We start from the raw sequence: 15,559 nt of genomic DNA on the forward strand, positions 1-15,559 counted from the left end.
TGTTATTAGGCTATAGGTTGCATTATAGTGGGCTCTAGCTCTATTGTGTTTGGTATGTGTACCATAATTTACCAGACTTTTACCAGATCATTAGTCTATGTTTATGATTCTGACAGTGATTTTTACTGTATTTTGCCATAAGTCTTCACTCTGCCTATTAAAGCTTGAGGGCCAACATAACATAACTTCTAGATTTATAAGCAGCAATAAACTACATTTTAACATTTTGTAATGCCTAGTCATACTTCTGTTATTTTGATGAAAGTAACTCAAAAGTAATGCAAAAGTAGTGTAACTCATTACAGTTTAGAGACAGTTATATTGTAATGTAACTAATTACTTTCAAATGACAATAATTTGTGATATATAATGTATAACACTTTGGAAGTAACTTGCCCAACACTGATGCTTACTACTATAAATCACACTCTTAATATTGATATTTTAAGTAGTGAAAACTGAATTCTTGATATCAAAAATCCATATCATGTGAATGTATTAAAGCTAAATGGCTTGCCATACCTAACTGTTTATAGTATGCATAAGAGCAATACTTGATTCCTGATGGTTAGGCTACTTACTGAGGGATGTGCATTCACACATCCTAAATCCATTGGTTTCCATATTGCATTAACGTTGTCATTTAGGAGTGCTCTGCCTGTAGTTAAGGTTTAACTTAAGAGTCTTCCTAGCGCGCTAAGAGACAACGTTATCGGAGAACGCACCCCTGGACTAGTAATTTTAAAAATAAATATGTATTTTATAGTTTTAGTATTTGATAAATCCTACAAACTTTGTAATTTAACCTCATGACAAGTCCTTTATAAAATATTTTATTCCTAGCAGAAACATAAACAGTACAGTTACAAACAAATATTAATTAAAAGAAAATTGTACATTGAAAAAATGGTAACACTTTACAATAAGGTTCATTAGTTAACATTAGTTAACTACATTAATTAACATGAACTAATAAAGAACTGCACTTATACAGCATTTATTCATCTTTGTTAATGTTAATTTCAACAATTACTAATACTTTTATTAAAATTTTGTTAATGTTAGTTAATGCACTGTGAACTAACATGAACAAGCAAATAAAGCTTTATTTATATTAACTAACGTTAACAAAGATTAATAAATACTGTAACAAATGTATTGCTCATGGTTTGTTCATGTTAGTTAATACATTAACTAATATTAACTAATGAACCTTATTGTAAAGTGTTACCGAAAAAATATACTATTATATATAATCCAATGATCCAATCTAAAACTGCTAAATTACTTTTTTAAAACAATTTGAAATGTCATTTATTATTGATAATGTATTATGTTTATCTATTTACATGTATTTATGTACACTCTTTGAATGGATGTGTTAAAAATAACATGTTGTTGATTCTGGGACAACAGACTTAATGCGTTGTCCCAGAATCCACCCATTTCTGTGTTATTATTGAAGCAACACATTTTGTGTTACTTTTGTGTTAAAAGCTTGACACAAAAATATGTGTAAAAATTACCACTAAGCAAACATACTTATTCATTTAGCTGATGCTTTTATCCAAGCGACTTACAATTGCTATACATGTCAGAGGTCGCATGCCTCTGGAGCAACTAGGGGTTAAGTGTCACAGTGGATTCGAACCCGGGTCTCTCACACCAAGCCGGGTGTCTTATCCACTGTGCCATCACCACAACATAACATATACCATTATTTGTTTTATTATAATTATATACAATTCCATATATATTAGTGCAAAAAACATGATTTATTTTACAAATATTATGTAAGCCATTTACAACTGCAATTACTACAACATCAGAACTTTAATATAATTTTTCATATTAGTCTGTCACAGCAAGTTGTGCTTTAATAAGAACATTTTTGGTGTCCTCTGCCATTTCATTTAGTCCCAAATTCAGCAGGTAGTGCACACTGGCAACATCAATGCCCGCTGCTGGTAACGCTCCCCCTGGCAGAAGAGCCATTACTGTCCCAAGTGTCTTTGCCACAGCAATAACTGGTTTAGACATCATGTCCATCAAAATAGCCTCACTGACTCCATCTTTGAAACGTGACGTCTTGGCTGCTTTAAGAAGTTTCACTGGTTTGTTGACCCTTTCTGAAAGTGACTCCAGTGCATCATCTGATAAGCTAAATCCTGTAAATACTTGTTTGAAGAAGTTCTTCATAATGCCATAATCACAGATCACAGACAATCCTGGAATGGGAGGAATTGCCCCGACACCTGCTGCAAAGGCATTGAGCCAAATCATTTTCCTGAAATAAGTTTTCTTTTTAATCAATGCTTCTATAGAGTAAACTGGCAGAGACTGAATGAGAGCAAATCTTTTATTTTCAGGAAGTTCCACCTCAAGAGTGTCGACCAACCTCTGAAAGTCGAATTTTTCCAGTTGAAACGAGGATATTAAAAATACTTTGGGATTTCCAACTTTCTGCAGGTTCTTTTCACAATCTTCTCGAATTTGTTCGAGCACCCTCTGCTCAATAAAGCCTCTTTTGTGTTTTTCAGCCCGCAGGTCATTGTCAATTTTAGTGCGAATGAAAAAAAACAGCTTCTTATATCTCTGGATTGCTTTGGCTAGCTTTATATCATTTTCCTTGAATCTTTCAGAGGTCACTATAAGAAAAAAATCATATGTGCTGAACTTAACATCTTTCAGGTACTTTTTTGCTTTAAATTTCTGACTACCAATTCCAGGCAGGTCCCAGATTTTTACATTAGGCATAGTAGGATGTGGGTACATGGTTGGTTTTAAGGTGGTCTCCACTGCTCCCGTGGCAGCCGCTTTGGAATCATCGCTTTGAAGGCCTCTCAGAGAATTGACAAAAGATGACTTGCCAGCGCCAGTCATCCCAGTTACGGCGATGTTAAGAGTAACATTTTCCAACTCCTTAAGTTTATTTTGAAATTTGCTTGAGATTTCTGCAGGTGAAGATTTAAGCACGTCCTTTATTTCAAAATCAATAATGTCCGAATCTTCTGAGCTTTTAGACCACACATCAAAAAGCTCTCGAGATACAATGTAAGAATTTTCGGCTTTGACCTCTCCCTCTAACGTCTTATTGTAATTTTCTGTACTTTCATACAAACTCTCTGATTGCACAGTGTTTTCATTTTTTTCTAATTTCTTCAGCATTGTTCTTGGATTGTTTATTGAACATCTGGTGCGTGGTGGTCCTCTGCCTTCATCTACGTCAGTGTCACCCAGTGTCTTTGATGAATTTGAGGATTGTTCTGATTGGGTAGAGTTCTCATAAAAAATGTCAGAATCTGTCATAGTAGTTCTATAAAAAAAGATAAATAAAAACAACTAAATATTATTGTTTAAACAGTGATTTTAAAAGCTTAAGGACAGTAATCTACCTCATATAAGAATATTATATTGTATGTTTTTTTTATATTTTCTGAAAAAATACAACACAATAATCAATATTTAAGTACTTTCATATTTTAGTATATATTAATTGAAGTTGTTTCTTTGTAATGTACACTGCAAAATATGTAAAAGCATAAAACCTAAAATAAAGTCAGTGGGAAAAACAAACATTTAACTCACTGCTGCAAGTCTTGAATTTTCTGCTCAGCTTCTGGAAGCTTCAGTACAGTCCACTGCAACATGGATTGGAGCTGCTAAACACAAACACACACATATTCTGGTTTCCAAGTTTTGTGGGGACATTCTATAGACGTAATGGTTTTAAATTAATACTGTAACTGTATATTCTATTCCCTTCCCCTAACCCAAACCATAACCCCAACCATCACAGAAAACTGTCTACTACTTCACATTTTCAAGAAACATCATTCTGTTTGATTTATAAGCTTGTTTTCTCATGGGGACCTCAAAATGTCCCCACAAGGTCACAAAAATACTGGAATTCCTATCTTTGTGGGGACAATTGGTACCCACAACGTGATAATTACCAGAAACACACACACGCACGCACGCACACACACACACACACACACACACACACACACACACACTTTATGTATTTGCTTTGGAAAAATATAATCAACTTCTCCAAAGCATGCATTAAAGTGTTTTTTGTAGTAGTAGACCTGTTCATCTTTCATTATACCTTACAAATACTTTTTAATCCTCCTCCCGGATTCATACAAAATGCTTTTTACATTTTTAATTATTGTAAAAGAAAGTATAAGATGTTTCTTGCATTCAATGATTCTTGCATAAATATCACACACAAAAGGCTTTACATATTTTTATGTCAAACGCATTGATCAAGTCATAAAAGTGTAAACTCATTAAAATGCTAAGCACCACAAACTAATCTTACCTTTGAGTAACAGTTCAAGAAACGGTCATTACAAAACCAAGTGTTGTATGAACTGCCTAAGGAGCACTTTAAGATTTAAATAGACAACAGGGTGTGTCCCATATCAATACCTACTTCTGACAGTAGCATTTTTTAAGCATGATGACCCAATGCCTAATTTTAGACTTTCCATTAACTTTCCAACTTTTCATTAACTTTTTCAAGTGTGCACACTGTGAATCAATATCTCTGCTTGTTTCTATACCCCACATGTTAACACAAGAGCTGGCTGTTCACTGCCAGCTTCTTCTCTCATCATATACCTTAATGAATACCAGAAAGTTAGGTTTGTGATATAACATGTATAGATACAAGCAATTAACTATATGGTAGTGACATTGTGACATAACATTTTTATACATATTTATATTGCTCGCTTTTGTAAGTCGCTTTGGAAAAAAGCATCTGCTGAATGCTTAAATGTAAATGTAAATATCGCAGTTGCCTAGCACTCATAATACACACAAAACAACTGAAGGTCAAAACAATAAAAAATGGTTTGACACTATTTATTAAAAGACATAGAATAGACATAAAATATAGATTTTACACACATGTGATTTCTGAAGTCATCAAGACTGCAAATCTTATTGCATTGGGCTTTTCTTGCTCCTTTCTCAACAAAACTCAACCAACACAATGACTAAACCATATGCAGAAAGAGGAATACCAGAGATCACGTTGTTACAGCCAATGTAAATAGATGTATTGAATGTAAAACAGTAAACACAGATGTCATTCAAGCAGTTCAAACTCCATTGTTTTAGCTATGGTAACCAAACAGAAACCATCTATTCTTAACTATTAGAAACTACCTAGATCACTGAAGCACCTGTTTGACACTCCTTCACACAAATCTTCAAATAACAATCAGTCTGCAGACCTTATAAAAAAGGTGCCACATGTGTGTTGTTCTTTGCCAGCATGGATGAAGGAGGTTTAAGGCAATAAGTCCTTGTCAATAAGTGGTTTGGGGTACGGTACATTTCAGTTCTTCAGTGCTTGGAGCTGGAAGGTTTATGATCACCATCCCTATGAGCAAATGCCTTGCAATGACTGCTGCTGCCCAAGAAATAGGTGCAGAGGAATGTCAAGGTGAAGATTTTTACCTATAGGTGCATTACAAGAGAGGATATTGAATGTGATGTGGATGAGGCCATGTGGCCCCATCATCAAGAGTGAAGAGACTGAATAAGTATCAATAGTTGCTATGTCTTATAATCCAATACATTTTACTGTATTTTGGTTTACATGTATTCTCTGTAATATTTACATTATTTCAGTTTTTAAGATATGGAATGGAATCAATAAAAAATGTACCAAAGCATTTCTTATTCTGGATCCAATTATTTGCAAAAAGACAAATTTGACACAGCCAATATAGACAACAAATGGCACTGGCAGTAGGCTACATGGACAGGCAATGGCGCACTGAGTATTTTTTATTTTGTTGTACACTGTGTAATGATTGACTGAAAGAGCTTGTATGCAAGTTGTGTTGTTTGGAGACAATTTTTGCTTTTGTTGCAAGTCTTTTGCAAACAAAATGTGTCATTTTGACCATGAGTGAAGCTGAATCTGGCGGCACTGGCATGCAACATGTCAGCCAAGTATAGGCCAGGTGTGGCAACGATGGCACTGGATCCATGATGGCAGACATCATTTGGGCCAGTTGTGGGTGGGAGTTATGTGGCCCAGATCAGTCTAATGATTGTGGCCCAGATCAGTCTAGTGATTGTAAGCCACATTTTGAAATACTGTGATTTACAATAAATAATTATAAGAAGATTTTTAAGCTTTCTAAATCTTCACTGAAAAGAGAGAGACCATAAGTTATGTTGTGACTAAAACACTCCAAAATAACTTAAAACTTATATTTCAGCATATTCAGTGTCGTCACCATTTGCCTAAAATGAAATGCATTATTATTCAAAGTAATTAATTTAATCGTAAATGAAATGTTTTATTTAATAAAACCTTAACTAGAGAGTTATGTTGGAGACGATAACTCGCGTCATTGTTTACTCTGGGGTATGTACCTTTTGCATATTGTTACAGTTTTTTTCGATTGCTAAACGACAGTGGACACAACTGAGTCACATGTGCAAAACTCTAGTTCCAAACTGTATGGACCAAACTCTAGTTCATTTTTCATTGGTTAAAGACAGTTTTCAAAACTTTACACACTTATCCCATGACTTTAACCACAACCTGCACAACACTGTGGATTTACAGCACATTGTTCAAATGCTAACACACTGCTGTCAAAACTGTGAACCACACATTCAAAACACAATTGATTTCAGCCTTGTGCCTTTCAAACACTGCTGATTGCAATTTCATATAAATATAAATTCCAATTATTTCATATATATAAAATCTAAGTTTTATATAAATACTATATATTATACAATCTAAAAAAATAATCCGTAAAAAAACGGATAATGTCCTGGCAGAAAATTACCGGCACCTTTTCCGTTATGTTTACAGACATTTCCGTTTATTCAAAAACTGAACATTCTGTAGATTTATAGAACACTCTCTGTAGATTTACAGAACATTGTCCGTAGCCTTTAGGGACACTTCAATCCGCCTATGAAATGCAACAATGGTGACAATCAACAACAAAGCTTCATGCCGCAATGCATGCTGGGTACCAGGATTGTGGAAAACTCTTTCTTGCCATTTGCTCTCACCATTGTTGAGATTTGTATCCAAAATGTTGATGTCTCTGAAGCAAAAACCACAGCTGACACATTTGCAGCAATCTCAGTTTCAATTCAATACAGTGTCTTATTAGTTCAGCATAGAGTGTCACTCTTATACATTTCAGTTCTTTATTCTTATTTTATCATTTCACATTTAAATGCTAGGCAGCACAACACAAAAACAACCAAGCTTAGATGACATCATAGACAATTCTCCTTCTTCAAGCAACAAACAAGATGTAACTGCTACAAGCAAAAACATTGTTGCAACGCTAAAAGAGCAGAGTCAGTTCTGTGAAGGTCAAGGGACAAAAGCCCAACCAAAGGGAACACCAATCACCACAGTGGCGACTTCAAATGAGTCCAAAACAAACACAAACTTTAGATTTAATGTGATAAATGTTGTGGTAAATATCCATTTGACTTACACGTCACGTCAGAAATAAGATTTGTCTACTAAATCACATGTGTGGATGCTGGAATAGTTGAACACTTGTATCTTGTTCTGGCAGCATTTGTTTAGAAGTTAAACATCATCCATGTTAGAAAAGAACTCTGCAAGCAAGTTGTAATTTTAGGTTTCAAACAGAGATGGTGATAGAGAGGCAAAAGTGAAAGATTGGAGCAGGAGTTGTTGCACCCATAATGCAACATTTTATTAAAAAAACAGATAAACGCCTGTAAAACATAAATACGGAAAATTCCTTCATATTTACACAGTAGGGGAGAGCGGGGTATGTTGTCACACTTTTCACACTGTCTAACATTTACTGAGCACCATACATCAAAATGGTATAAATCTCATACCAAATGAAAGAAGGAAGTCTTGGGCACATATGTTGTATTCATAACATCTTTATATCTTATCTCATTACAGAGTTGTAGACTGTTGAATAGTGACTGTGCACTTGTGACAATTTGCCCCATCTGAGGGTATGTTGTCACACTAGGGCGGGTAAGTTGTCACACTAGATTATCTAAAAATAAGAACACAACTACTTAATTGTGAATATTGATTTTAATTTTTAAACTCAAACCAAACTGGAAATATAAACATCCGTGCCTGGAGAATCTGGAAAAACAATTATTTCAATCCAAATAATGCACATTTCAATTAAGTGGCAAGACCACTTTACTTTGAACTTTGGTTCAAATGTTCTATGGCTTTCACATAAAACCAGATAACTGAATGGAACGCTGCAGATAACTTGCTTAACTTAACATGTTTAACCTCTGAACAAAACAGATGCCCTGTATGACTAATAGGACTCATCTCCAGAATCACAATTCTGACACACATAAATTGCCTGGCCTGAGGTGCAAGCATCATGGGCCCAATTGTTGCATTTTACACATTTTACCCAGGTCTCCTTTGGACGACTCTTTGAAAATGGCTCTACACAGACGAGGCAGAAGCACTCTTCATCATCTGATGATGACTCTTGCATGATTTTTCTTCTTTTAGCTGCCTTGTTTTTCATAGGTCCAGATTTCTGCTTCCCTTTCTTTTGAAACAGCTTTTTGCTAGATTGAGGCTTATTCTTTTCTATATCATGTTTTCTGAGCATGTTCGATGTGTTTGTTTGTACAGGGGCAAGTTGTCAGATGTGACGACTTGCCCCAAAGTCATTGAGACAACTTGCCCCATACTTACTTGTGTGCTAATGTTGTCTAAATCTCAAGTTTAGCTCATCATATCACTTTAGCTAAAGTATCAAAAGACACTTTACGGTCTCCTCTATTTTGTGCAAAATAATCATTTTAAACATTCACACCTAACAAAGTTGTATTGCATAAAATGTAAAGTGATTTTTTTTTACTTTTTAAGCAGAAAAATAAGAAAATTGTGCTAACCTCAGATTACAGTGATCTTGACCACATGTGAACAGGAAGTTCACTATAGAAGAAGAAGTCACATAAAGTGGCTATTTGATTTTTGAGATAGAGCCTCTAGTGTTGGAGTTATTAACAGTGTGACAACTTACCCGTGTGACAACTTACCCCGCTCTCCCCTACTATATATATATATAAACTTTCCACTTAGATTTTATATACATTTTATATATACATTTTTTGAAAAAAGTGTTTTACGCAATTAAAAATTGAGTCAAAGGCTGAGAAATAGCTTATGGCTTTGAAGATTTGGCATGTAGTTTTGCACTTTGAGTGAGAGGTTTCAAAAATCGTGTGACATGAAAAGATTTTGTGTGTAAGCCATCGTAAAAAACTATAATCTAAACCCTACACATTAAATTTGGGAAGGTCAAAGCAGGTAAATTTAAACATATTTTTGACCATGTTTGAGACAACCCAGCAATTTCAGTTTAGCCTATTTTAAAATAAGGAAGTAATAATAAAGTATTAAAGGTGTGTCCTAATTTTAGACTGTAAATATTCAAGCAGTAAACACAAACTAAAAAATATGTAGTTATTTCAAACATGAATTCTTTCATAAGAACGCTGTTAAGCAGGAAATGTGGAGGCTTTTTACTGGCACCATAAAGTTTAATTAGTAAATGCATTCCACTTTCTTTGAGACTAATATTCAAACATATAACATACAAAATGCATCCGCATTTTGTATGTTATATGTTTGTATATTTAAAAAAATATTGTTTGTTATATAACAGATACCAGGTTATATAATTGTGAATGATCTTTGTATTTTCTTGTTTTGGATGATGTATGGATATCATGGTAGGTATCTTTTGGGATTTGGGTATCATTTAGGTAAAACAAGCACACTGTAAACATCTCTGCGGTCACAATCAGTGCTGGCCTAAGCCTCTTGGGTGCCCTAAGCAGAATTTGATTTGCTCTTTTTTCCCTCCTCTGTCCTTTTCTTCTTTCTCTTTTCGGCACCAGAAGGATACATCCTTTTTTGTGTCATGGCTTATCATTTATTACAGTGACGTGCACTTGCGCGCTGGCACGAATTGTCAATGCACATGAGGTGTCTATGCGTAATTGCACATGACTAAAATGCTAGTAGACACAGCAGCAGTTGTGGCAAATCAGAAATTTCTTGTCTTGAATTATTCATTTATTAGTTTGCTTATGCCTCGGGCCGACACAATATAAATAAAGAAAATAATTTCAAAATTTCAGCTTTTTGAGAGTGCTTGGCTAACACAAAGTTTGGTCAATTTTCTTCATTATATTATATATGGTATGATGGTTTACATGGCAGTACTTTAAGTACTTTACGTCTCTCGGCTCATTATAGAGCCGTGTATGATACAGAAGTTATAATGTTATTGTCTTTATTTTGTTCCTCATTAGAAAACAGGCACAGCATTTTCTTTAGTGTAGCTCGTGTAAAGATTTTATTTGGCTTGAAAGAAAGTCAGATACTATTAAAATTAGTATACATTTTTGTGTCTTTGAACTGACCAGAGTCTTATCTACGAAATATACTATTTATTTTAAATAAATATGTATTTTATTTAGTTGATAAATCCTATAAAGTTTATAATTTAACCTCAGGAGAAGTCCTTTACAAAATATTTTATTTCTAGCACAAACATAAACAGTACAGTTACAAACAAATATTAATTAAAAGAAAATTGTACATTAAAAAAATATACTGTTACATAATCTGATGGTCCAAACTAAAACTGCTTTTTTAATAAAATTTAAAATGTATAATTTATTATTGATAATTTATTATGTTTATCTATTTACATGTATTTATGTAGCAGTTATTTACTCTAAAGCAGCCTACAACAAAGCAAACATGACATATAACATTATTTGTTTTATTATAATTCTATATTATTTCATATTAATACAAGTACCATTATTTATTTCACATATATTATGTTAACCATTTACAATCGCAATTACTTCAACATCAGAACTTAAGTATAATTTCTTTCTTCATGTTAGTCTGGCACAGCAAGTTTTGCTGCAATAAGAATTTTTTTGGTGTCCTCTGCCATTTCATTTAGTCCCAAATTCAGCAGGTAGTGCACACTGGCGACAGCAGTGCCCGCTGCTGGTAACGCTCCCCCTGGCAGAAGAGCCATTACTGTCCCAAGTGTCTTTGCCACAGCAATGACTGGTTTAGACAACATGTCCATCACAACAGCCTTACTGACTCCATCTTTGAAACGTGACGTCTTGGCTGCTTTAAGAAGGTTCACTGGTTTGGTGACCCTTTCTGAAAGTGACTCCAGTGCATCATCTGATAAGCTAAATCCTGTAAATACTTGTTTGAAGAAGTTCTTCATAATGCCATAATCACAGATCACAGACAATCCTGGAATGGGAGGAATTGCCCCGACACCTGCTGCAAAGGCATTGAGCCAAATCATTTTCTTGAAATAAGTTTTCTTTTTAATCAATGCTTCTATAGAGTAAACTGGCAGAGACTGAATGAGAGCGAATCTTTTATTTTCAGGAAGTTCCTCCTCGAGAGTGTCAACCAACCTCGGAAAGTCAAATTTATCCAAATGAAATGTGGATATTAAAAAAACTTTGGGTTTTCCGACTTTCCGCAGGTTCTTTTCACAATCTTCTCGAATTTTGTCGAGCACCCTCTGCTCAATAAAGCCTCTTTTGTGTCCCTCAGCCTGCAGGTCATTGTCAATTTTAGTGCGAATGAAATAAAATAGCTTCTTATTTTTCTGGATGGCTTTGGCTAGCTCTATATCATTTTCCTTGAATCTTTCAGAGGTCACTATAAGAAAGAAATCATAGGTGATGAACTTAACATCTTTCAGGTACTTCTTTGCTTTAAATTTTGGACTACCAATTCCAGGCAGGTCCCATATATTAACATTAGGCATACTGGGATGTGGGTACATGGTTGGTTCCAAGGTGGTCTCAGTTACTCCCGTGGGAGCCGCTCTGGAATCATCGTTTCGAAGGCCTCTCAGGGAATTGACAAAAGATGACTTGCCTGCTCCAGTCATCCCAGTTACGGCGATGTTAAGCGTAACATTTTCCAACTCCTTAAGTTTATTTTTAAATTTGTTTGACATTTCTGCGGGTGGAGAATTAACCAAATCCTGTATTTCAGGATCAATGGTGTCCGAATCATCTAAGTTCTCAGACCATTTATCCAAAAGCTCTCGAGATCCAACATAATGATTTTTGGCTTTGTCCTCTCCCTCTGGCGTCTTATCATAATTTTCTATACTTTCATATAAACTCTCAGGTTGCACTGTACTGTTCTCTATTTTTTCTAATTTCTTAGGCATTGTTCTTGGACTGATTATTGAAAACCTGCTGCGCGTGGCTCTTCTGTTTTCGGCTTTGTTTGTTTCACTCAGTGTCTTTGATGAATTTGAGGATTGTTCTGATTGGGTAGACAGAGAGTTCTCATAAAAAATGTCAGAATCCGTCACGGTAGTTCTATAAAAAAAAAATTATCAATAAAAACAACTACATTTAATTGTAATGGTAATAAACAGTAATTACTAATTTAATCTACCTAAGAATGTTCTAAATGATTGTAAAGATGTCAAATTGGGAAAACAAACATTTAACTCACCGCTGCAAGTCCAGAATTCTCTGCTCAGCTTCTGGGAGCTTCAGTGCAGTCCACTGCAACATGGAGTGGAGCTGCTAGACACACACACACATTAAATAAACACAACGCTTTGTTTGAAATCCAGCTACTTCACATTTTTTGCTTTGCTGTTTCTATATGTTTGCTTTGGAAGAAAATAGTAAACTTCTTCAAAGCATGCATTACAGTGAAGTGTTTTTCTAGACCTGTTCATCTTTGAAAATACCTCACAAAATACTTTTGAGAAATCCTCCACCCGATATCAAAAGCTTTTTTAATTTTTAATTCTTGCAAAAAATTTAAAAGGATTAGATGATTCTTGCATAAATATCACACATATAATGATGGTTTTACATTTACTTATGTCAAATACATTTATTAAATCATAATACTGTCAACTCATTAAAATTTCAAGCAAGGCAAACTGATCTTACCTTTGAATTAGTCATAACAAAACTGTGTAAAAGTCTACATGAACTGCCTGAAGTAGCGCTTTAAGATTTAAATAGACAACAGGGTGTGTCCTACATCAAGTACAGTACTTACTCCTGACAGTGACATTTTTTAAAAGCATGATGACCCAGTGCCTACTTTTAGACATTTCATCAACTTTCCTTTAACTTTTTCAAATGTTTTGTGCACATTGTGTATCAATATTTCTGCATGTTTCTATAGCCCACATATTAACAAAAGAGCTGGGCTGCGTTCCCCGAAACCTTCTTAGCTCTACGTCGTTCTTAAGTTGTACCTTAAGCTGTACCTTATCGTTAATACGTGTTTCCCGAAACGTTCTTAGTTACGTATCACTTCAATAATTCGTTCGTTCGGAAGGTTGGTCTGGAGCACTTTTAGCTATACCTTATCCCACTTAACTCCGCTAGGGGCCATGACTGTGATAAAAGCTTGTGTAGATTGCAGTCTATATAACTAAATATCTGTTTAAAAAAAAGTTGAAGTAGACTCCGTGTTAAATTATGCAATTTTTTTTATTTAAAGAATAAAGTATTCACATAATTAGACATTATTACACTGATGGTTGTTAGATTTGTCATATTTTTTTCCATGGGAACATCAGCTGTGAACTATTATTACAGGCTAAAGAAACTATTAAAAAAAGATTTTGGGTGAAGGAGTTGGTGAAACTATGGCAGGCAGCTACACAGCGAATCTTACTATTTTATTTGTGCATTTCATATCCGTTAAATCTTTAGTTTACCGGCTATTTTAGCTGCAAATAAAACAAATCAAGTTAAAAAAATTGCATGCCACACGGGAGCACATTCATCACGAAATCATAATTGTTGATTTTCCTAAATATTATTATTGATGTTAATTCGACTTTGCATCGAAGTTTTTTTAATGTTTTATAACTTTGAGGCAACTGCATGCCATATTCTTTATAAACATTCAAAAGAAAATGCTCCACTTGATAATTGCTTGTATAAGGTCAACAAATTTTCCACATTAAAACTAATCAAAGCTTAAACCTAAAACAATCATACTATATATTTATATATCATATAATATATATTTTATGTTATATTTAAGGTTAACAGACAGGCGCGGCTCCAGAAATGCGTCCATTAAGGGTTGCATTAAGCGTTATCCGCATTGTAAACGCGCTGCTTGCGCAGTGTCCAAACACATAAACGCGTGAACTAATGAACAACAATTTGTTTTTCTATATTTTAAGTGTAATGCCAAGCCACGTGACTTGCACGACCCACCTTATTTCCCTGTGCAACGCATTTATTGGGAACCCCTAATATAAATTATCCTTTAAAGTGAAGGAATAATGGATGCATTGAAGCAGTTTATGCATTATACTTTTGGACATGAAGTTGCGAGTTTTGCATGGGTTTGATATAAAATAAACAACCCAGTCTCACGGCATTTCGTGATTTGGTCACGAAATTTAATCTATTTATTCGTGGCAGGAACACGTTTATTTCGTTATTTTCGTAATTCCAGCACGTTTTTTAAACTAATGTATTTCAATTGGAAGGATCTTTCGTGCATATAGCACGATTTTTTCTGCCAGTCGGGCTGCAGTAGGGAAGCTAAACATTTATTCACAAGATCTTATCAAGACTGCAATATATAAGAATAAATAGGAATCGGCAACAATTAACGATCTATACCAGCGCAAGTCAATATTTATCTGGTCATTTTCAACTGGTTTTTAATGTTAAAAGTCCCTCGCAGTCAACAGCTGTTTCCGGTTCCGAGTTCTCAACTGCAGGATCAATAGCATTCAGCAGTGAGTTTAACAACGCTCAAATGTGGGTAAAATAACATTCAGAGAGGAGTTTTATTAAAACAGCGTTCAACTGCATGTAAGACAACCTTTTAGAGGTGAGTTTAACAACGCTCCACGGCGCGTGAGATTAAGTATTTTAAGCGTTTTCTGATCATGTATTGCTTATTAGACGTGATGCATGCTGGGTGTTAAATAATTTTTATCAAATGATCGTTGATGTTAATAAATATAGATCTAAATATACATTTTACTTGTGTTCGATTAATTAATAAGTTGTTTAATTATTAATTTGTTTATTTAAAGTCCTGTAATAACAGTGACGTCATCGAATGAGACGAAGGTCCATGGCTGTTTCAACTCGGAAGTTGAGATGAAGGTAATTCTTACATTTACAGAGCAAAAAAATTTTAATCGTAACAATAAGTTGTGTTTGGAACATTATAATGTATACGGTAGCAATCTTAGGATGGTAAATAATAGAAGTCATTAAAAATAACTTCGTTGCACCACATATGCAGTAGGCTAATAGCAAAATAGCTATAATTCATTCTGTCGCAAATAAGGTAACTAATCATGCAAGATTCAGGGAAATGCAAGATTTCAGTAGTGATATGTTACCTATATTACACTAGCTCGCAACTATTAAGCCAATTTTAGTCAACATGATCAGACGAAGAACAGTGTTGCCAGATTGGTTTGTTTTCCAG

General features: G+C 34.5%; 1 protein-coding gene across 1 annotated transcript; it reads right to left on the reverse strand.

The window, feature by feature from the left end:
* Positions 1–1,851: 1,851 nt before the first annotated feature.
* LOC141367383 (uncharacterized) lies at positions 1,852–12,636 on the reverse strand. Its single transcript, XM_073872728.1, has 4 exons — positions 12,575–12,636; positions 10,974–12,435; positions 3,589–3,662; positions 1,852–3,316 (listed from the first exon to the last, which is right to left on the reverse strand). The coding sequence occupies exons 1-4, from the start codon at positions 12,634–12,636 to the stop codon at positions 1,852–1,854; spliced, it is 3,063 nt and encodes a 1,020-aa protein (XP_073728829.1).
* Positions 12,637–15,559: the final 2,923 nt, after the last annotated feature.

This window comes from Misgurnus anguillicaudatus, chromosome 10 (genome assembly GCF_027580225.2).
Source record: "Misgurnus anguillicaudatus chromosome 10, ASM2758022v2, whole genome shotgun sequence".
In the NCBI taxonomy this organism is placed as follows: domain Eukaryota; kingdom Metazoa; phylum Chordata; class Actinopteri; order Cypriniformes; family Cobitidae; genus Misgurnus; species Misgurnus anguillicaudatus.